Source organism: Takifugu flavidus, chromosome 4 (assembly GCF_003711565.1).
Source record: "Takifugu flavidus isolate HTHZ2018 chromosome 4, ASM371156v2, whole genome shotgun sequence".
Taxonomy (NCBI): Eukaryota; Metazoa; Chordata; class Actinopteri; order Tetraodontiformes; family Tetraodontidae; genus Takifugu; species Takifugu flavidus.
The window spans coordinates 399,764-422,151 of record NC_079523.1 but is presented as its reverse complement, the minus strand read 5'-3'; the positions used below and the strand labels follow the sequence as shown (position 1 = coordinate 422,151).

The following is a 22,388-nucleotide window of genomic DNA, read 5'->3' as shown; positions in this document are numbered from 1 at the left end:
TTTTTAGCATTTCCTTCCCCAGGCAAAGGCCCACGACCCACTGAAAACGGGTCTGCGACCCACTTTGGGAAACAGTGATCTAGAGTGATCATGTGATCTAATCTATCCCTGAGAGGTTCAGGACCAAACACCATGACCTCAGTTTTTCCTGGGTTAAGGAGGAGGAAATTTGAAGACATCCAGGACTTTATGTCTTTAAGACAGGTCTGGAGCTTCACTAACTTCTCTGTCTCCTCTGGTTTCATGGATAAATAGAGCTGAGTGTCATCAGCATAACAATGAAAATTTATCCCATGCTGCCGAATAATGTTCCCTAAGGGAAGCATGTACAATGTGAAGAGGATTGGTCCAAGTCCAGAACCTTGAGGAACTCCATGGCTAACCCTACTGTATGAGGAGGGAACACCATGGACATGGGCAAAGTGGTATCTATCAGATAAATATGATCTAAACCAGTCTAGTGCTGTCCCTTTAATCCCAATCACATGTTCCAGTCTATGTAACAGGATGCTGTGATCTACTGGATCAAAAGCAGCACTGAGGTCCAGCAGAACCAGCATAGAGACCAGTCCATGATCTGAAGCTATGAGAAGATCATTAGTGACTTTAAGAAGTGCTGTGGTGAGCTCTAAAGCCTGACTGAAACATCTCAAACAGGCTGTTCCTCTGCAGGTGCTCCAGGAACTGAGTCACCACCACCTTCTCTAGAACTTTAGAGATCAAAGGAAGGTTGGATATCGGCCTATAATTTGCTAACACATCAGGATCCAGTGATGGTGACTCTTAGTTAATTTGGCCACAGTGCTGAAAAGAAACCTGAGGTTGTTCTTATTTTCCTCAATTAAAGAAGAAATCGAGTCGTCAGCGGAGACGAGATTCTAACGACGGATCTCTGGAGAAACACATGGTGGGTTTGGGATGAACACAGAGACGTGTTCCTTCCAGGCTGGACTGTTGTGGTTCTTTATTATCAGGGTGTCCAAACAACTCTTTAAGAGGCCTCCAGCTCCCCTCCCCTCCTCCCCTCCTCCCCTCCTCTCTCCTCCTCTCCTCTCCTCTCCTCTCCTCCCCTCTCCCCTCCCCTCCTCTCCTCTCCTCTCCTCTCCTCTCCTCTCCTCTCCTCCTCTCCTCTCCCCTCCCCTCTCCTCTCCTCCCCTCTCCCCTCCCCTCTCCTCCTCTCCTCTCCTCTCCTCTCCTCCCTCTCCTCTCCTCTCCCTCCTCCCCTCCTCTCCTCTCCTCTCCTCTCCTCTCCTCTCCTCTCCTCTCCTCTCCTCTCCTCTCCTCTCATAAATCAAAGATCTTTCCATCAGTTAAAACAGGCCTCTGCTTTGATCACAACAATAATTCCTTTAATGGTTATTTTTGTCATGTGACAGACAGGAAGGCTGAAATGTTCACGTTCTCCTGTTTTGATGGTCATCGTGCGGCGAGAAGATCGATGTTTCCTCATGGTTCATCCGTGAATGTGGCACACAGGAACTTCTTCAGGTGCTTCCAGAAAGTTTTGTCTCGAAAGCCGTAGATGAAAGGACTGAGGAAGCGCGGGAGCATCTGATTGATGATGAAGACAGAGAAGTTGACGGATGCCAAGTGGGCAGGAAACTGCTTCATCACCAATTCCATCACCATGGGTCTCACGTAGATCAGCATGGACAGCAACATCTGGAAGCCGTGCAGCAGGATGGTGCTCCGAGCCTTTTTAGCACCGCTGTCAGCAGCTTTGGCCACAAACAGAATCCTGAAGTAGGTGTAGAAGAGAGTGGACCAGACCAGCACCAGGAAGAAGATGTGGGACACGTCCCTCTTGGTCTTACTGTCGCTGCTGCGGAACAGCGAGTCCCTGCTGCACAGGATCCTAGAGTGTCTGAAGTCCGGAGGTTCCGTGGCCACCAGTATGGCAACATCTGGAAGGACAGAGAGTAGACTGTGGTCCACATCAGCGCGATGCTCAGGCGCGTCCTGAAACCGTACATATGTAGGTGTAGCGCAGCGGCAGGCAGACGGCCAGGTAGCACTCGGCCGCCATCAAGGACAGGTTGAGGGGCGTGTTCTGCGTGGTGCTGATGGCCGGGACGATGAAGAGGCAACACACGGGCACGGAGAGGGTGCGCACGGTGTAGCTGAGCACGAAGAGGGCGCTGCTGATGCTCAGCTGGATCATGTCGTTGATCACCAGGTGGATGAAGAGGATGAACCGAGGGCTCGTCCTGAAGATCTGAAGGAGACAGCAGAAGTTAGACAGCAGCAGACGGGACAGGGATCCATGTGGCGCTGATCTGGTGGATCTGGTGGATCTGGTGGATCTGGTGGATCTGGTGCACTTACAGAAGACTTTAAGTGTAAGAAGACAAAAACACACACGTGATGTCTGTTGAAGGTGTGGACCATGGTGGCGTTGATGTAGTTGATGGTGATGCAGAGCACCACAACAGTCACGTTCATCCCAACAGCTGCAGCAAACACATCCTGGAGGCTCAGCGACACGTTCGTCCCCCCAGATGTGAGATTCATCCTGTTAAAGATCCATGACGACAGAAATTATCAGATCAAAGAGATCCACAGACGACAGAAATGATCAGATCAAAGAGACCGAGGCGACAGAAATGATCAGATCAAAAAGATCCACAGACGACAGAAATGATCAGATCAAAGAGACCGAGACGACAGAAAAGATCAGATCAAAGACATCGAGACAACAGAAATGATCAGATCAAAGAGATCCACAGACGACAGAAATGATCGGATCAAAGAGATCCACAGACGACAGAAATGATCAGATCAAAGAGATCGAGACGACAGAAAAGATCAGATCAAAGACATCGAGACAACAGAAATGATCAGATCAAAGAGATCCACAGACGACAGAAATGATCAGATCAAAGAGATCGAGACAACAGAAATGATCAGATCAAAGAGATCCACAGATGACAGAAATGATCAGATCAAAGAGACCCACAGACGACAGAAATGATCAGATCAAAGAGATCGAGACAACAGAAATGATCAGATCAAAGAGATCCACAGACGACAGAAATGATCAGATCAAAGAGACCCACAGACGACAGAAATGATCAGATCAAAGAGATCGAGACGACAGAAATGATCAGATCAAAGAGATCCACAGACGACAGAGATGATCAGATCAAAGAGATCGAGACGACAGAAAAGATCAGATCAAAGAGATCCACAGACGACAGAGATGATCAGATCAAAGAGATTGAGGCGACAGAAATGATCAGATCAAAGAGATCCACAGACGACAGAAATTATCAGATCAAAGAGATCGAGGCGACAGAAATGATCAGATCAAAGAGACCCACAGACAACAGAAATGATCAGATCAAAGAGAGCCACAGACAACAGAAATGATCAGATCAAAGAGATTGAGGTGACAGAAATGATCAGATCAAAGAGATTGAGGCGACACATATGATCAGATCAAAGTCTCACATGAGAAACCTGAAGGTGCAGCCGACCTGCCGGTGCTGCTGGTGGTGGTGCTGCGCCGCCCCCTCGGGCTCTTATAGGGGCGCTGCTCCAAACCCCCACTGGGAACGAGTGTGTGAGGAGCCACAAACCTTTAACTCCTTCACCTCCAGAGTGCGGCTGAGCTCCAATAACGTATCGTTACAGAACTATTAGACTGCAGAGGTCCTGCTGGTTCTGCTGGTCCTGCTGGTCCTGCTGGTCCTGCTGGTTCTCCACCAGAACTTCTGACTACAGGAGGTTCAACTTGGAGTCCTGAATATTCTATTTATTATATTCTTATTCTAGTATAACCTCAGAGAGGGACAGAGGGGGACAGAGGGGGACAGAGAGGGACAGGGAGGGACACAGGGACAGAGGGGGACAGGGAGGGACACAGGGACAGAGGGGGACAGGGAGGGACACAGAGACAGAGGGGGACAGAAGGGGACAGAGGTGGACAGGGAGGGACAGAGCGGGACAGCGGGGGACAGGGAGGGACACAGGGACAGAGGGGGACAGAGGTGGACAGATGGGGACAGGGAGGGACAGGTGGGGACAGGTAGGGACAGAGGGGGACAGACGGGGACAGAGAAGGACAGGAGGGACAGGGAGGGACAGAGGAGGACAGGGAGGGACAGGGAGGGACAGAGAGGCCTCTAGGCATGTGAAGCTCCAAACACTGAAGATCACGTGGGGGGGGGTCACCCTGCAGCACTTCCATTATCGTCCCTGTGTGGGTGTCCACAGCTGAAGACCCGTCCAGGGACGAGCTTATGCAGGACTCAGTGTCTTTAGTGACAAGGAAGGAAGCAACAAAAGGGAAGCTCGATTCTGGGAGCAAGCGTGACTGTGGGGAGGGAGGGAGCATCTGGACCCCCCACTAAAGACAGGAAGGGAGGGAGGAAAGGGGGAATGCAGGAAGGGAGGAAGGCAGGGAGGGAGGAAGGGAGGAAGGCAGGGAGGGAGGAAGGAGGAAGGGAGGGAGGAGGAGGGAGGAAGGGAGGAAGGCAGGGAGGGAGGAAGGGAGGAAGGGAGGGAGGAGGAAGGCAGGGAGGGAGGAAGGGAGGAAGGCAGGGAGGGAGGAAGGCAGGAGGGAGGAAGGCAGGAAGGGAGGAAGGGAGGAAGGGAGGGAGGGAGGAATGCAGGGAGGGAGGAAGGCAGGGAGGGAGCATCTGGACCCCCCACTAAAGACAGGAAGGGAGGGAGGAGGAAGGGAGGGAGGAAGGAGGGAGGGAGGAAGGGAGGGAGGGAGGAAGGCTGGGAGGGAGAAAGGAGGGAGGAAGGGAGGGAGGAAGGGAGGAGGAAGGGAGGGAGGGAGGAAGGCTGGAGGGAGAAAGGGAGGGAGGAAGGAAGGGAGGGAGGAAGGCAGGAAGGGAGGGAGGGAGGAAGGAAGGGAGGGAGGAAGGAGGAAGGGAGGGAGGGAGGAAGGCAGGAAGGGAGGAAGGCAGGGAGGGAGGAAGGAGGAAGGGAGGGAGGAGGGAGGAAGGCAGGAGGGAGGAAGGGAGGAATTCATTCAGGAGGAATTCCTTCCTTTCTTTCAACTCCTTAAGGGAATACTTTATAGGGAGGGAGGGAGGAATGCAGGGAGGGATGAAGGCAGGGAGGGAGCATCTGGACCCCCCACTAAAGACAGGAAGGGAGGGAGAAAGGGAGGGTGGAAGGAGGGGAGGGAGGGAGGAAGGGAGGGAGGAAGGCTGGAGGGAGAAAGGGAGGAAGGGAGGGAGGGAGGAAGGCTGGGAGGGAGAAAGGGAGGGAGGAAGGCAGGGAGGGAGGAAGGAAGGGAGGAAGGCTGGGAGGGAGGAAGGGAGGGAGGAAGGCAGGAAGGGAGGGAGGGAGGAAGGAAGGGAGGAAGGCTGGGAGGGAGGAAGGGAGGAAGGAAGGGAGGGAGGAAGGCAGGAAGGGAGGGAGGAAGGGAGGGAATGTGACTAAAGTGTAAATTCTCCCAAAACTCTCTTCACAACATTCTGTGAAAATGAAATTAAACTGCACACATTCATTTATTTATTAGGCAGGAACGTGTTCGTATGGACACACAAAGAAACACACAACACAACACAACACAACACAACTCAACACAAAACAACTTCTGAAAGTCTCTCTGGGGTTCGTTAGCGTTCACATGCTAACACTTGCTGCTCTGTCCAGTTAATCTGCTCTCACTTCATTGACTTTAACTTTTAAATTTCATTAATCTGCAGGTTCGTTCAGCATCAAAAACAGGAAATGAGGTCTGGTGAAGATCTGCTGGGGCTGCAGTCGTGACCTTGACCCTGACCCTTGACCCTGAATCTTGACCTCTTGCCTTCATCCGTGTGGAGCCCGTCTGTAGATTCTTGGATCATCACATCTGCTTGGTCTACAGACGGTGAAGCAGAGCCAGACCACTCTGGGACGGGGGCCCTTTAATGGCCGCCGAGGCCCATCTTGCACAGCAGATACCTGCTGACATATTTCCTGAAGGTCTGGTCACGCAGCCCGTACACGATCGGACTAATGAAGCGCGGGAGGATCTGGATGATGACGTAGGAGGCAAAGATGATGGACATGTAGTGACCAGGCAGCAGGAGCAACAGACCCTGTTCAAACAGGACCCGCACATAGTTCAGCATGCTCAGCAGGACCTGGAAGGCGTGCAGAAGAATGGTGTTCCTGGCCCTCTGAGCCTGTGCGCTCGCTCTCTTGGCAGCACAGACGATGTTGATGTAGGTGTAGACCAGCGTGAGCCAGACCAGGACCAGGAAGATGGTGTGCGAGACGTCCCTCTTCACGACGCTGTAGGCGCTTCTGAACACCTGTTCCCTCAAGCAGATGACCGGAGAGTGGAAGAAGGTCAGCGGCTGCGTGGTCAGCAGGGCGAAGAAGTCAGGGAGGATGGCGAAGACGCTCAGCACCCACATCAGCCCGATCAGACTGTAGGTCTTCCTCACGGTGCAGATGTGGCCGTAGCGCAGGGGCAGGCAGATGGCGATGTAGCGCTCGATGGCCATGCTGGCCAGGTTGAGGGGGGTGTTGAGGGTGGTGAGGATGATGGTGACCAGGATGATGCTGCAGAAGGAGACGTTGACTCTGACGAAGACGTAGGTGATGACGTGAAGGAGCGACGACAGGAACAGCTGGAGCATGTCGTTGATCACCAGGTGGATGAAGAGGATGTAACGAGGGTTGGAGTTGAAGATCTGAGGGGTCCGATCAGAAGGGAGGTCAGTTCCTGTTCACAAACCTCCCAGTAACACCAGGAACACCAGTAACACCAGTAACACCAGGAACACCAGTAACACCAGGAACACCAGTAACACCAGGAACACCAGTAACACCAGGAACACCAGTAACACCAGGAACACCAGTAACACCAGGAACACCAGTAACAGCAGGAACACCAGTGACACCAGGAACACCAGAATCATGATGGTTGTCACGGCACAGATCAAAACATTCCTAAAGCTGCGTTTCTTTTGCTTCAAAAGGGGAAAAACTACATAAAAGGAGCTGTGAAAATTCCCAGTTGATTAAAGTCAGAACAGTTCAGCTAAGCACGGAACATGAAATGCACCTGGAATATTCTCCAGAGTTCTGCCTCTCTGGGAACGCTGGAAACTTCTCACACAGATTCAAACACCAACTGAAATATACACCAAACACAACGTGCACGATTCTGCAGGAAGAGATGATCTGAAACGGTCACCTGGGCTCTGGCCCAGAACTTCAGCAGAATCGGGTCTGTTCATGGACGAGGAAGGTACCTGTGCACACCTGGTGCTTCCTGAAGGTGTGGATCTGCGTCCCGTTGATGTAGTTGATGATCAGACACAGAAGCGTGACGATCAGGTTCTTGATCAGAGCCGTGACCAGCGAGTCCCGCCGAGTCGGCCCGACGGTGGCGGAGCTGTTATCAGATGAAAGGTTCATGTTTCAAAAGGACCCAAATGTGAAGGTGGTTAGGTTCTGACCCTGCCGTGGTTCAGGGATGTCACACCTACCATGTGGGATCCTCCAGTGTGGGTCTGCTGAGGAGGACCAGTTTATAGCGGTCCCAGGAAACGCCCCGAGAACATGCTTCCTGATCCACCCACGACCCAAACCTCTTCTCCTCTTCTCTTTTTTCTTGTTGCAGGAACACACCTGAGCCCCCCCACTGATGCCGTCTCCTGCTGGGCCAGGGGACGGTGAAGTCCAGGATGGTTCTGACATGTTGGACGGTGCTGCACCTGCTTTGTGTTTCCAGGTGGGATCAGTCCCGTTTGACAGTCTGAGTCCAGTCAGACCAGAAGTCCCAACATCTGCGGCTTGCTAATGCTAGCAACAATGCTAGCAACAAAACAGGCCAGGGTTGATGCTACAGGAAGTGTTCTTGGATTCTTTCCTTCTCCTCAAATCAAATCAGTCTTATATAGCGTCTTTTACAATCAAAATTGTTACAAGGCGCTTTCCAGAATCCCAGGGCCTGAGAGGAGAGGAGAGGAGAGGAGGAGAGGAGAGGAGGAGGAGAGGAAGATCGCGGAGAGTCGATGATTTGTGGACATTTCTAAGGAGAGTAGAGGATAGAGTATGATAGATTCTCTCGTTTCGACTTCGCTTCTATTCTCTTCTCTCTCCCTTTTCTTTTCTCTTCTTCTGCTTCTCTTCTCTTCTCTTCGCTTTTCTCTTCGTTTCTCTTCTTCTTCTCTTCTCTTCTCTTCACCCGCTTACCCCCTGCCCCCTGTGGGTGACCTGTCCTGTCGGTGATCATGGTTCTGGACCCCGACAGTCTTGGCCTATAGCAGCATGACTAAGATGTTAACCTAATATTAGATAATTATTTCTATATTATTATATATAATTATTATATAACCTAACGATTAGACGACCCCCTAAGTATGATAATCTGTCTGTCTATGATAGTAACTGGAACGACAGAATTAGTAAATAAGCTTCATCAAAGAGGAAGGTTTTAAGTCTGATCTTAAGTAGCGATGGAGTCAGCCTCCCGTACCTAGACAGGGAGCTGGTTCCATAGCAGGGGGGCCTGGACAGGGAGCTGGTTCCATAGCAGGGGGCCTGGACAGGGAGCTGGTTCCCTAGCAGGGGGGCCTGGACAGGGAGCTGGTTCCATAGCAGAGGGGGCTTGACAGGGAGCTGGTTCCATAGCAGGGGGCCTGGACAGGGAGCTGGTTCCATAGCAGGGGGTGGCCTGGACAGGGAGCTGGTTCCCTAGCAGGGGGCCTGGACAGGGAGCTGGTTCCATAGCAGGGGGGCTGGACAGGGAGCTGGTTCCATACAGGGGGCCTGGACAGGGAGCTGGTTCCATAACAGGGGGGTGGACCGGGCTGGTTTAGCTAAATCCTCTCACTTCTCTCAGGGCTCGCCCCCCATTCTACTCCTAGAGACTCTGGGAACAACAAGTAGACCAGCATTTGTTCCTTCCAGGCTGGACTGTTGTGGTTCTTTATTATCAGGGTGTCCAAACAACTCTTTAAGAGGCCTCCAGCTCCTCTCCTCTCCTCTCCTCTCCTCTCTCTCCTCTCTTCCTCTCATCCCCTTCTCTCCTCTCCTCTCTCCTCTCTCCTCTCTCCTCTCCTCTCTCCTCTCTCCTCCCTCTCCCCTCCTCCCTCTCCTCTCCCTCTCCCTCCTCTCCTCCTCCTCTCTGCCTCTTCTCCCCCTCTCCTCCTCCTCCCCTCACCTCCTCCTCCCCTCTCCTCCTCCTCTCCTCTCTCTCCTCTCCTCTTCCCCTCCTCTCCTCTCCTCTCCTCTCCTCCTCCTCTCTCCTGCTCCTCTCCCCTCTCCTCTCCTCTCCCCTCCTCCTCTCTCTCCTCTCCTCCTCCTCCCCTCTCCCTCCTCCTCCCCTCTCCTCTCCCTCCTCTTCTCCTCCCCTCCTCCCCTCTCCTCCTCCTTCTTCCTCTCCTCTCCTCTCCTCCCTCTCCTCTCCTCTCCTCTCCTTCATCCTCTCCTCTCCTCTCCTCTCTCCTCCCTCCCCTCCCCTCCCCTCCCCTCCTCTCCTCTCCTCTCCTCTCTCTCCTCTCCTCCTCCCCTCTTCCCCTCCCCTCCCCTCCCCTTCCTCTCCTCTCCTCTCCTCTCCTCTCCTCTCCTCTCCTCTCCTCTCCTCCTCCCTCCGCCTCTCCTCCTCTCCTCTCCTCTCCTCTCCTCCTCTCCTCTCCTCTCCTCTCCTCTCCTCTCTCTCTTCCTCTCCCTCTCCTCTCCCTCCTCTCCTCTCCTCTCCCCTCCTCTCTCTTCCTTCTCTCCTCTCCTCGTCCTCTCCTCCTCTCCTCTCCTCTCCTCTCCTCCTCTCTCTCTCCTCTATCCTCCCCTCACCTCCCCTCCTCTCCTCTCCTCTCCTCTCTAAATCAAAGATCTTCCATCAGTTAAAACAGGCCTCTGCTTTGATCACAACAATAATTCCTTTAATGGTTATTTTTGTCATGTGACAGACAGGAAGGCTGAAATGTTCACGTTCTCCTGTTTTGATGGTCATCGTGTGGCGAGAAGATCGATGTTTCCTCATGGTTCATCCGTGAATGTGGCACACAGGAACTTCTTCAGGTGCTTCCAGAAAGTTTTGTCTCGAAAGCCGTAGATGAAAGGACTGAGGAAGCGCGGGAGCATCTGATTGATGATGAAGACAGAGAAGTTGACGGATGCCAAGTGGCAGGAAAGTGCTTCATCACCAATTCTATCACCATGGGTCTCACGTAGATCAGCATGGACAGCAACATCTGGAAGCCGTGCAGCAGGATGGTGCTCCGAGCCTTTTTAGCACCGCTGTCAGCAGCTTTGGCCACAAACAGAATCCTGAAGTAGGTGTAGAAGAGAGTGGACCAGACCAGCACCAGGAAGAAGATGTGGGACGCGTCCCTCTTGGTCTTACTGTCGCTGCTGCGGAACAGCGAGTCCCTGCCGCACACGATCCTAGAGTATCTGAAGTCCGGAGGTTCCGTGGCCACCAGTATGGCAACATCTGGAAGGACAGAGAGTAGACTGGTGGTCCACATCAGCGCGATGCTCAGGCGCGTCCTGAAAACCGTACATATGTAGGTGTAGCGCAGCGGCAGGCAGACGGCCAGGTAGCACTCGGCCGCCATCAAGGACAGGTTGAGGGGCGTGTTCTGCGTGGTGCTGATGGCCGGGACGATGAAGAGGCAACACACGGGCACGGAGAGGGTGCGCACGGTGTAGCTGAGCACGAAGAGGGTGCTGCTGATGCTCAGCTGGATCATGTCGTTGATCACCAGGTGGATGAAGAGGATGAACCGAGGGCTCGTCCTGAAGATCTGAAGGAGACAGCAGAAGTTAGACAGCAGCAGACGGGACAGGGATCCATGTGGCGCTGATCTGGTGGATCTGGTGGATCTGGTGGATCTGGTGCACTTACAGAAGACTTTAAGTGTAAGAAGACAAAAAACACACACGTGATGTCTGTTGAAGGTGTGGACCATGGTGGCGTTGATGTAGTTGATGGTGATGCAGAGCACCACAACAGTCACGTTCTTCCCAACAGCTGCAGCAAACACATCCTGGAGGCTCAGCGACACGTTCGTCCCCCCAGATGTGAGATTCATCCTGTTAAAGATCCATGACGACATAAATGATCAGATCAAAGAGATCCACAGACGACAGAAATGATCAGATCAAAGAGACCGAGGCGACGAGGCGACAGAAATGATCAGATCAAAGAGATTGATGCGACAGAAATGATCAGATCAAAGAGACCCACAGACGACAGAAATGATCAGATCAAAGAGACCCACAGACGACAGAAATGATCAGATCAAAGAGACCCACAGACGACAGAAATGATCAGATCAAATAGACCCACAGACGACAGAAATGATCAGATCAAAGAGATTGAGGCGACAGAAATGATCAGATCAAAGAGATCCACAGACGACAGAAATGATCAGATCAAAGAGATTGAGGCGACAGAAATGATCAGATCAAAGAGATCCACAGACGACAGAAATGATCAGATCAAAGAGATTGAGGCGACTGAAATGATCAGATCAAAGAGATCCACAGACGACAGAAATGATCAGATCAAAGAGATTGAGGCGACAGAAATGATCAGATCAAAGAGATCCACAGACGACAGAAATGATCAGATCAAAGAGATTGAGGCGACAGAAATGATCAGATCAAAGAGATCCACAGATGACAGAAATTATCAGATCAAAGAGATTGAGGCGACAGAAATGATCAGATCAAAGAGATCCACAGACGACAGAAATGATCAGATCAAAGAGATTGAGGCGACACAAATTATCAGATCAAAGAGATCCACAGACGACAGAAATGATCAGATCAAAGAGATTGAGACGACAGAAATGATCAGATCAAAGAGATCCACAGACAACAGAAATGATCAGATCAAAGAGATTGAGGCGACACAAATGATCAGATCAAAGAGATCCACAGATGACAGATATGATCAGATCAAAGTCTCACATGAGAAACCTGAAGGTGCAGCCGACCTGCCGGTGCTGCTGGTGGTGGTGCTGCGCCGCCCCCTCGGGCTCTTATAGGGGCGCTGCTCCAAACCCCCACTGGGAACGAGTGTGTGAGGAGCCGCAAACCTTTAACTCCTTCACTCCAGAGTGCGGCTGAGCTCCAATAACGTATCGTTACAGAACTATTAGACTGACAGAGGTCCTGCTGGTTCTCCACCAGAACTTCTGACCAGAGGAGTCCTGAATATTCTATTTATTATATTCTTATTCTAGTATAACCTCAGAGGGGGACAGGGAGGGACAGAGGGGGACAGGGAGGGACAGAGAGGCCTCTAGGCATGTGAAGCTCCAAACACTGAAGATCACGTTGGGGGGGGGGGGTCATCCTGCAGCACTTCCATTATCGTCCCTGTGTGGGTGTCCACAGCTGAAGACCCGTCCAGGGATGAGCTTATGCAGGACTCAGTGTCTTTAGTGACAAGGAAGGAAGCAACAAAAGGGAAGCTCGATTCTGGGAGCAAGCGTGACTGTAGGAGGGAGGGAGCGTCTGGACCCCCCACTAAAGACAGGAAGGGAGGAAGGCAGGAAGGGAGGAAGTGAGGGAGGAAGGCAGGGAGGGATCATCTGGACCCCCCACGAAAGACAGGAAGGGAGGGAGGGAGGAAGGCAGGAAGGCTAGGAGGGAGCATCTGGACCCCCCACTGAAGGCTGGGAGGGAGGGAGGGAGGGAGGAAGGAAGGGAGGAAGGCAGGAAATGTGACTAAAGTATGACGGGTATGGTATGGACCCAAGTGCAGTACAAAACAGGCAATGACTGATGATCAGTTAACAGGTTTATTAACTGCAATCTGGCAAACAAAGAACAGTTCGAGGGCGGGGCAGTGGACTTGGTCGAGGCAGGCAAAAGTTCAGTAACCAGGAGGCAGGCAGAATCAGGCAAACAATCCAGAGGGAGACTGGCTGAGTGGTCAAAACAGAAGACAGAGTTAATTTACCGGGGGTCAGGCAGAACAGGCAGGTCGTACACAGGCAGGTAAACACTGGAAGGTCATGCATAGCAGAGAACAATCTGGCACCGAGTGAGTGTGAGGCTGGAGAATATATACTGGTAGGTGAGCTGATTGATGAGTGAGCGCAGGTGTGGTGATCAGAGGGTGTGGTGTGAGCAGGGCAGTGGAAAAGTAATGAGTCCATGGGCTGGAGCAGAGTGTGACAGAACCCCCCACCCCTCAAGTGACGGCTCCCGATGTCCCCAAAAAGTCCCATGAGCCAGGGCGGGAGGAGGGGGAAACTGGAAGGAGGGTTAGAATTCCTGAGAGGAGGACAAGGTCACCTGCAGATCTCCCGTCTGCGACCGGGAATCCTCCTCTGGCTCAGGAGCAGCAGTAGGGCCGACAGCACGCACCCCTCGACGAGGGAAGCCCCCGACCATGCTGTGAGAGGGCTGATCTAGATGCTGCCGATGAAAGTCACGGAGGAGCTGTCGGTCCAAAATGTGACGAGCAGGAACCCAAGATCTCTCTTCTGGACCATACCCCTCCCAGTCAACGAGATACTGAAGGCCTCTGCCACGAACACGGGAGCGGATGATGCGGCGCACAGCATAGGTGAGTCCCCCATCAATGAAGCGAGGAGGCGGTGGAGGAGCAGCAGGCACCAGAGGGCTCTCTCGGACAGGCTTGACCTTGGACACATGGAAGGTTGGGTGAACCCTCATGGACCGGGGAAGCTTGAGCCTGACTGCCACAGGATTGATGACTCTTTCGATGGGGAACGGTCTGATGAACTTGGGAGCCAGCTTGTTGGACTCCACCCGCAGTGGAAGGTCCCGGGTGGAGAGCCAGACCTTCTGGCCCACCTGATATTCTGGGGCTTGGGAACGACGGCGGTTGGCAGCAGAGGAGTAGCGGCCAGAAGTCTTCAGGAGGGAGGCTCTAGCTCGGACCCAGGTCCGATGACAGCGATGGAGGAAGGCTTGAACTGAAGGGCAAGAGGCCTCCTTCTCCAGGGCTGGGAAGAGAGGTGGCTGATACCCATAGGCACACTGAAAAGGAGACAGGCCTGTGGCAGAGCTTGTCAAAGTGTTGTGAGCATATTCCACCCACAACAGCTGCTGGGACCAGATGGGTTCTGGGACACAGTTTACCGAAGGGCTGTTTCCATCTGTTGGTTCACCCTTTCAGTCTGGCCATTGGATTGAGGATGGAACCCTGATGACAGACTCAGCGTGGCTCCCAGCAATCTGCAGAACTCCTGCCAGAACACGGAAGAGAACTGGGGTCCCCTGTCTGAGACCACATCCACAGGAATTCCATGGAGACGGAAGACATGGTCGAGGAGTAGTTGGGCAGTCTCTAGCTGATGGGAGCTTGGGTAAGGGGACGAAGTGAGCCATCTTGGAGAAGCGATCCACGATTGTAAGTATGGCCGTCCTCCCCTCAGATGGTGGCAGACCAGTGACAAAGTCTATAGAAATGTGTGACCAGGGACGATGTGGCACAGGAAGTGGCTGTAGAAGACCGGACGGGGCCTGACGTGAAGACTTGTTCTGGTTGCAGGTAGGGCAGGCATTGACATATTCCCGGGTGTCCTCTAACAAGGGCCACCAGAAGCGTTGCTGGAGGACGTCACAGGTTCTCTGGATCCCCGGATGACAGGAAAACCTAGAGGCATGAGCCCACTGGAGCACTTCTGACCTTAGGGTTGCAGGCACATGCAGGCGATCTGGGGGGCAAGCACTGGGACCAGCCTCCCCCTCTGTAGAGGTTCTCACCCTCTCCTCGATCTCCCACGTCAGGGATGCAACAACACAAGGAGACGGTAGAATGGTGTCTGCAGAGATGGATTCATCCCCCTCCCTCTAAAACTGGCGTGACAATGCGTCTGGTTTGACATTGCGGGAGCCGGGTCTGCAGGAGAGGGAGAAATCAAACCTGGTGAAGAAGAGGGTCCATCTCCAAGCGTCCCTCGGCCACAATGTAGCCAAGAAAGGCCACCGACTGGGTGTGGAACTCACATTTCTCAACCTTGACGAACAGCGAATTCTCCAGGAGACGCTGCAACACCGTCCTGACATGGTGAATGTGATCCTCAAGGCAGGTGGAGAAGATAAGAATGTCGTCCAAGTAGACAAACACATTTGTTGATCATGTCCCGGAGGACATCATTCACCAAGGCTTGGAAGACAGCGGGGGCATTGGTGAGACCGAATGGCATCACCAAATATTCATAATGTCCAGTGGGGGTGTTGAAGGCCGTCTTCCACTCGTCCCCCTCCCTGATGCGTACGAGATGGTAGGCATTACGAAGGTCAAGCTGGGTGAAGATCTTGGCCCCTTGAAGTAGCTCATAGGCAGAGGAAATGAGTGGTAGGGGGTACCGGTTCTTGATTGTGATGTCGTTGAGACCCCGGTAATCGATGCAAGGGCGCAGGGTCTTGTCCTTCTTGTCCACAAAGAAGAATCCTGCCCCTGCAGGGGATGAAGAAGGGCGTATGATTCCAGCAGCCATCAACATTAGTCATTAATATAGCTCTCCATGGCCTCCCGCTCTGGACCAGACAGAGAGTAGAGGCGCCCCTTAGGAGGTGACGTGCCAGGCTTCAGATCAATACCGCAGTCTTAAGGGCGGTGGGGGGGCAGCGAGGTAGCTTTGGCCTTACTGAACACCTCCCTGAGGTCGTGGTACTCAGCAGGGACTCTGGCCAGGTCCAGGCAGGTGCTGGGGAGCGTAATCTGGCGCGGCATTGATGCATCCCGAAGGCAGACCTGGTGGCAGAAACCGCTCCAGCTGGGGATAGTGGCTGTGGTCCAGTCAACATGCGGGTTGTGTTTGCGGAGCCATGGAAAGCCCAGGATCAGAGGAATGTTGGATGAGGGCAGGAGATGAAACTGGATGGTCTCATGATGGTTACCAGAAATCAGCATGTGAACAGGGGCAGTCTGGTGGGCAACCGTTCCCAGGAGATGACCATCCAGGGCCCTGGCAGGAATCGGTGGGTTGAGGGGAATCCTCTCTAGCCCGAGTTGCATAGCCAAGCCCTCGTCCATAATATTGCCATCGGAACCGGAGTCAATGAAGGTGGCCAGGGTGTGAGAGTCATCGGCGAGAAGAAGCTTGGCTAGAAAGACGGGGCGTTTAATCTGAGAGGAAGATTTCACTCCCACATGACTCACCAGGACTTCCTCATTCACTGGTGAGCTCTGCCTTTTAACGGACAGAGAGATAAAATGTCCATATTGCCCGCAGTACATACAGAGGTTCCCCCTCTGGCGATGCTGACGCTCCTCTGGTGTGAGTCTGGTGCGACCCAGTTGCATCGGTTCTGGGTCAGCAGGAACAGGGGCCGAAGCGGGGGGGAAATCCAGGCGGTGAGCTGCCGTGGAAGGTGCGGGGTTCTGTCTCCTTTCTCTTCTCCGGGCCCTGACACGGAGATCCAGTCGAGTGCTGAGCTTGATGAGTTCATCCAGTGTGGCAGGTAGAGGGTAAGAAACCAGTTCGTCCTTGATATATTCTGCTAAACCATGCAGAAAGGCATTCCGGAGTGCAGCCAGGTTCCAGTCACTCTGACGAGCCTTGGTCCGGAAGTCGATGGAGTAATCTGCCACGGACTGATTCCCCTGCCGTATGGAGAGGAGCTCCGAAGTGCCATCTGGACCTGCAGCTCCCAGCCCAAAGATCTTCCGCAGCATCTCCGAGAAGGCCTGGAATGAAGCACAGGCAGGAGTCTGCCTCTCCCACTCTGCAGTTCCCCAGAGGAGAGCTCTTCCTGTCAGGTTGCTGATGACGTATGCCACCTTAGCTCCCTCAGTGGCAAATGTGTGTGGCTGCAGACTGAAGAGCAGGGAACAGGAAGTCAGGAAGGGACGACAGAGCTTGGGATCCCCATTGTAGCGCTCTGGGGCCCCCAGCCGGGGTTCTGATATCATCCTCGGCAGCGCTGGAACTGGGGCAGGAGGTGGAGGTGCTGGTGCCGAGACTGTGGCCTCTGGAGAGGAAAGGGTGGAGGTCAGCTGTTGCAGTTTAGCTGTGAGGGCTGGGATGGCCCTGGCTTGGGCCTCCGCAGCTTGTCGGGCATGAGCAGCCGCCTCCTCCATCCGCTGCTCCTGAAGCATGAGCACCCTCTCGATTCTTTCAAACCGATCCCGTGGTGACGGTGGTTCTGCTGGGTCCATGATTGGCCAGATTGTACTGTGACGGGTATGGTATGGACCCAAGTGCAGTACAAAACAGGCAATGAACTGATGATCAGTTAACAGGTTTATTAACTGCAATCTGGCAAACAAAGAACCGTTCGAGGGCGGGGCAGTGGACTTGGTCGAGGCAGGCAGAATCAGGCAAACAATCCAGAGGGAGACTGGCTGAGCTCGTGGTCAAAACAGAAGACAGAGTTAATTTACCGGGGGTCAGGCAGAACAGGCAGGGTCGATACCGGGAAGACAGGCAGCTAAACGCCGGAAGGTCATGCATAGCAGAGACAATCTGGCACCGAGTGAGTGTGAGGCTGGAGAATATATACTGGTAGGTTAATTGATTGATGAGTGAGGGCAGGTGTGTGATCAGTGACTGAGAGCGGGTGTGGTGATCAGGGGGTGTGGTGTGAGCAGGGCAGTGGAAAAGTACTGAGTCCATGGGCTGGAGCAGAGTGTGACATAAAGTGCAAATTCACCCAAAACTCTCTTCACAACATTCTGTGAAAATGAAATTAAACTGCACACATTCATTTATTTATTAGGCAGGAACGTGTTCGTATGGGCACACAAAGAAACACACAACACAACACAACACAACTCAACACAACACAACTTCTGAAAGTCTCTCTGGGGTTCGTTAGCGTTCACATGCTAACACTTGCTGCTCTGTCCAGTTAATCTGCTCTCACTTCATTGACTTTAACTTTTAAATTTCATTAATCTGCAGGTTCGTTCAGCATCAAAAACAGGAAATGAGGTCTGGTGAAGATCTGCTGGGGCTGCAGTCGTGACCTTGACCCTGACCCTTGACCCTGAATCTTGACCTCTTGCCTTCATCCGTGTGGAGCTCGTCTGTAGATTCTTGGATCATCACATCTGCTTGGTCTACAGACGGTGAAGCAGAGCCAGACCACTCTGGGACGGGGGCCCTTTAATGGCCGCCGAGGCCCATCTTGCACAGCAGATACCTGCTGACATATTTCCTGAAGGTCTGGTCACGCAGCCCGTACACGATCGGACTAACGAAGCGCGGGAGGATCTGGATGATGACGTAGGAGGCAAAGATGATGGACATGTAGTGACCAGGCAGCAGGAGCAACAGACCCTGTTCAAACAGGACCCGCACATAGTTCAGCATGCTCAGCAGGACCTGGAAGGCGTGCAGAAGAATGGTGTTCCTGGCCCTCTGAGCCTGTGCGCTCGCTCTCTTGGCAGCACAGACGATGTTGATGTAGGTGTAGACCAGCGTGAGCCAGACCAGGACCAGGAAGACGGTGTGCGAGACCTCCCGATTCACGACGCTGTAGGCGCTTCTGAACACCTGTTCCCTCAAGCAGATGACCGGAGAGTGGAAGAAGGTCAGCGGCTGCGTGGTCAGCAGGGCGAAGAAGTCAGGGAGGATGGCGAAGACGCTCAGCACCCACATCAGCCCGATCAGACTGTAGGTCTTCCTCACGGTGCAGATGTGGCCGTAGCGCAGGGGCAGGCAGATGGCGATGTAGCGCTCGATGGCCATGCTGGCCAGGTTGAGGGGGGTGTTGAGGGTGGTGAGGATGATGGTGACCAGGATGATGCTGCAGAAGGAGACGTTGACTCTGACGAAGATGTAGGTGATGACGTGAAGGAACGTCGACAGGAACAGCTGGAGCATGTCGTTGATCACCAGGTGGATGAAGAGGATGTAACGAGGGTTGGAGTTGAAGATCTGAGGGGTCCGATCAGAAGGGAGGTCAGTTCCTGTTCACAAACCTCCCAGTAACACCAGTGACACCAGTAACACCAGTAACACCAGGAACACCAGGAACACCAGTAACACCAGTAACACCAGGAACACCAGTAACACCAGGAACACCAGTAACACCAGGAACACCAGTAACACCAGTAACACCAGTAACACCAGTAACACCAGGAACACAGTAACACCAGTAACATGATGGTTGTCACGGCACAGATCAAAACATTCCTAAAGCTGCGTTTCTTTTGCTTAAAAAGGGGAAAAACTACATAAAAGGAGCTGTGAAAATTCCCAGTTGATTAAAGTCAGAACAGTTCAGCTAAGCACGGAACATGAAATGCACCTGGAATATTCTCCAGAGTTCTGCCTCTCTGGGAACGCTGGAAACTTCTCACACAGATTCAAACACCAACTGAAATATACACCAAACACAACGTGCACGATTCTGCAGGAAGAGATGATCTGAAACGGTCACCTGGGCTCTGGCCCAGAACTTCAGCAGAATCGGGTCTGTTCATGGACGAGGAAGGTACCTGTGCACACCTGGTGCTTCCTGAAGGTGTGGATCTGCGTCCCGTTGATGTAGTTGATGATCAGACACAGAAGCGTGACGATCAGGTTCTTGATCAGAGCCGTGACCAGCGAGTCCCGCCGAGTCGGCCCGACGGTGGCGGAGCTGTTATCAGATGAAAGGTTCATGTTTCAAAAGGACCCAAATGTGAAGGTGGTTAGGTTCTGACCCTGCCGTGGTTCAGGGATGTCACACCTACCATGTGGGATCCTCCAGTGTGGGTCTGCTGAGGAGGACCAGTTTATAGCGGTCCCAGGAAACACGCCCCGAGAACATGCTTCCTGATCCACCCACGACCCAAACCTCTTCTCCTCTTTTTTCTTGTTGCAGGAACACACCTGAGCCCCCCCACTGATGCCGTCTCCTGCTGGGCCAGGGGACGGTGAAGTCCAGGATGGTTCTGACATGTTGGACGGTGCTGCACCTGCTTTGTGTTTCCAGGTGGGATCAGTCCCGTTTGACATGAGTCCAGTCAGACCTCAACACACCAGCAGTCAAACGGCCTGAAAGCCTCCAGTTAGGATCAACCCAGACCATGTTCAGAGGGAGGACCTGACCAGCCTGTACAGAAGTCCCAACATGCGCGGCTTGCTAATGCTAGCAACAAAACAGGCCAGGGTTGATGCTACAGGAAGTGTTCTTGGATTCTTTCCTTCTCTTGGCCCACAAGGTCCTCGGAGACCAAACTCCATCATATGTGGAGAAGCTGACAGCACCAGCTCATTCCAGGAGACCACTCAGCTCTCAGAGTGCTGGTTTATTGTTGGTTCCCAGAACCTTTAACAGTTAAACGGGGGGTGAAATGGTCACATCGGCGCGACTTCTGTTTTTGCCTCTGAAGAGGTCATTGATGTTTTCTCATGAATAAATGGTGACGGCAGGTCCCCCCCGAATCGGTCCCCAACTCATCTCAGGAGCCTATAGGGGGCACTTTGCTCAAGGGTACCTCAGCAGTGCTCTGAAGGTGTCCAGGCACCTCCCCCCTGCTAACAGAACCGTCCAGCCCGTCCTACATTATTATTCTTATTCTTATCTTATTCTTATTCTTATTCTTATTCTTATTCTTATTATAATTATTATTATTATTAAGGAAAGCAACTGGATCAGGATTAGTCACCACCACAGAGACACACACAGCTGGATCCATAAACCTTTTTATTGTGTGAGAACTGTAAAAACCACTCAGAACACTTCAGAACCGCTTTGGCTCCTTTCTTCTAAGGGAACAGTCATGAAGTCAAGCCTGTGGTTGGGCTTCTACTTTCATCTTTAATGGTTGAGACGAGCTGACCCACCTCCCGGCCCCCCACCCTGACCCGCTACGTCCTTCCTTCCATCTTCAGCTGCTCCTAGCTAACATGTACCTTTTCAGGTACTTCCTGAACGTCGGGTCTCGTAGGCCGTAGATCATGGGACTGGTCGAACGCGGCAGGACCTGCACAAGGATATAATACACGAAGAGAATGTCTATGTAGTTCTCGGGGAACTGGTTTTGGAGCAGGTCTCTGAGGGCTGGCGCCAGGTACGAGGCCATGCAGAGCAGCAGCTGGAAGCTGTGCAGGATGATGGTGTTTCTGGCCTTCACCGTGTCTTTGCCTGCTGTTTTTGCCGTCAACAAAATTTGAAAGTAGGTGTAAAATATGGTGATCCAGATGATGACCAAGAACAGCGCGTAGGTGACGTCTCTCTTCATGGTGATGATGTCGAGTGGGAACGCCGTGTGTCTGAGGCAGAAGACCTGAGAATGAACGATGGTCAGATGCTCTGTGGCCAACGTGATGACCAGGTCAGACGTGGCCGAGACCGTGGTGGTCGTCCACATCAGCAGGATCAACGTCAACGTTCTCTTGATGGTCCAAACTTGGAGATGGTGAAGCGGGAAGCAGACGGCGCTGTAGCACTCCAGGGCCATGCAGGCCAGGTTCAGGGGCGAGTTCTCGGTGGCGACCACGGCCAGCAGCAGGAACACCCAGCACATGCAGATGTTGATCCTGTAGATGGTGTAGCTGATGACGAACAGCATGATGGTCACGTTCACCTGGATCAGGTCGTTTATCACCAGGTGGATGAAGAGTATGTAGCGTGGGTTCATGTAGAACATCTGCAGAAACAGAAGAAGGCTGAAGATCAAGACTCTGAGGTGACGTTAAAAGCCAGTCTTGGTTCTCTGGTTACAGAGACGCCAGACGAGAGGCAGATCCGTGTGAGCGTGTTTGACTCAGGAGCTCCAGAAACCTGATGTTTGCAGAAGGTGTGAATGAAGCTCGAGTTGATGTAGTTGATGAAGATCCCCACGACCAGAATGATCACGTTCTTGATCACAGCTTTGGTGAAGGAATCTCGGTACTGTACGATCACACTCACGTTTGCTGCCGACCCGTTCATCTCTGGACGGGTTTAACTCTGGGACAGGAGACAAGAGACAGGAGACAATAGACAGGAGACAAGAGACAGGAGACAGGAGACAGGAGACAAGATACGAGACAGGAGACAGGAGACAATTGACAGGAGACAGGAGACAGGAGACGCTGCTGAAGGTCAGAAACAGCCGAGAAAAAATGAGAGATGAGGAGCAGATTCTGCTGGCACACGTTCACAAATGATTCCGTTTCTTTTCTACCATCTGACCAGATTCACAATGACAAAATGATTTTTATTTGTTCAGAAGTTAAAACATCTCAGCTTTAATTTGGTCCTTACCAGCACCCACAGGAACCTCAGCAGCTGCAGGAGGAGCTGCAGGTCTGTGAATGCACCACAGCAGATATCAGCCATTATATACAGCCTGATGATGCATTCAGGGACCCAGAGGAAACACAATCTTTGTTCTTCCTGTCTGGACCAGAATAAGAGTGAAGATACAAATGTCTGTCTGTCTGTCTGTCTGTCTGTCTGTCTGTCTACCTGCCTGCCTGCCTGCCTGCCTGCCTGCCTGTCTGTCTGTCTTCTGCCTGCCTGCCTGCCTGTCTGTCTGTCTGTCTGTCTGTCTGTCTGTCTGTCTGTCTGTC

At 52.7% G+C, this 22,388-nt stretch overlaps 3 protein-coding genes and 2 pseudogenes across 3 annotated transcripts; all 5 read right to left on the bottom strand.

The window, feature by feature from the left end:
• Positions 1-1,344: 1,344 nt before the first annotated feature.
• LOC130523922 (odorant receptor 131-2-like) lies at positions 1,345-2,511 on the bottom strand (annotated as a pseudogene).
• Positions 2,512-5,870: 3,359 nt separating this feature from the next.
• LOC130524484 (odorant receptor 131-2-like) lies at positions 5,871-7,374 on the bottom strand. The gene is made up of 2 exons (XM_057030667.1): positions 7,219-7,374; positions 5,871-6,644 (listed from the first exon to the last, which is right to left on the bottom strand). The coding sequence occupies exons 1-2, from the start codon at positions 7,372-7,374 to the stop codon at positions 5,871-5,873; spliced, it is 930 nt and encodes a 309-aa protein (XP_056886647.1).
• A 2,525-nt stretch (positions 7,375-9,899) lies between these two features.
• Positions 9,900-11,000, bottom strand: LOC130524426 (odorant receptor 131-2-like; annotated as a pseudogene).
• A 6,596-nt stretch (positions 11,001-17,596) lies between these two features.
• LOC130523921 (odorant receptor 131-2-like) lies at positions 17,597-19,656 on the bottom strand. Its single transcript, XM_057029547.1, has 3 exons — positions 19,580-19,656; positions 19,353-19,485; positions 17,597-18,779 (listed from the first exon to the last, which is right to left on the bottom strand). The coding sequence occupies exons 1-3, from the start codon at positions 19,654-19,656 to the stop codon at positions 18,006-18,008; spliced, it is 984 nt and encodes a 327-aa protein (XP_056885527.1). The 3' UTR covers positions 17,597-18,005.
• Positions 19,657-20,693: 1,037 nt separating this feature from the next.
• On the bottom strand, positions 20,694-21,845 carry LOC130524455 (odorant receptor 131-2-like). The gene is made up of 2 exons (XM_057030610.1): positions 21,616-21,845; positions 20,694-21,481 (listed from the first exon to the last, which is right to left on the bottom strand). The coding sequence occupies exons 1-2, from the start codon at positions 21,763-21,765 to the stop codon at positions 20,720-20,722; spliced, it is 912 nt and encodes a 303-aa protein (XP_056886590.1). The 5' UTR covers positions 21,766-21,845; the 3' UTR covers positions 20,694-20,719.
• Positions 21,846-22,388: the final 543 nt, after the last annotated feature.

What these genes read in the sequence shown, in the direction of transcription:
- LOC130524484 (XM_057030667.1), bottom strand. Translation starts at nt 7,374, where the DNA reads ATGAACCTTTCATCTGATAACAGCTCCGCCACCGTCGGGCCGACTCGG. An exon ending in ACACCTTCAGGAAGCACCAG is followed by an intron (nt 6,645 to 7,218) that starts GTGTGCACAGGT and finishes CGGACCCCTCAG; the next exon opens with ATCTTCAACTCCAACCCTCG.
- LOC130523921 (XM_057029547.1), bottom strand. Translation starts at nt 19,656, where the DNA reads ATGTTCTCGGGGCGTGTTTCCTGGGACCGCTATAAACTGGTCCTCCTC. An exon ending in ACACTGGAGGATCCCACATG is followed by an intron (nt 19,486 to 19,579) that starts GTAGGTGTGACA and finishes ATCTGATAACAG; the next exon opens with CTCCGCCACCGTCGGGCCGA. An exon ending in ACACCTTCAGGAAGCACCAG is followed by an intron (nt 18,780 to 19,352) that starts GTGTGCACAGGT and finishes CGGACCCCTCAG; the next exon opens with ATCTTCAACTCCAACCCTCG.
- LOC130524455 (XM_057030610.1), bottom strand. Translation starts at nt 21,765, where the DNA reads ATGAACGGGTCGGCAGCAAACGTGAGTGTGATCGTACAGTACCGAGAT. An exon ending in ACACCTTCTGCAAACATCAG is followed by an intron (nt 21,482 to 21,615) that starts GTTTCTGGAGCT and finishes CTGTTTCTGCAG; the next exon opens with ATGTTCTACATGAACCCACG.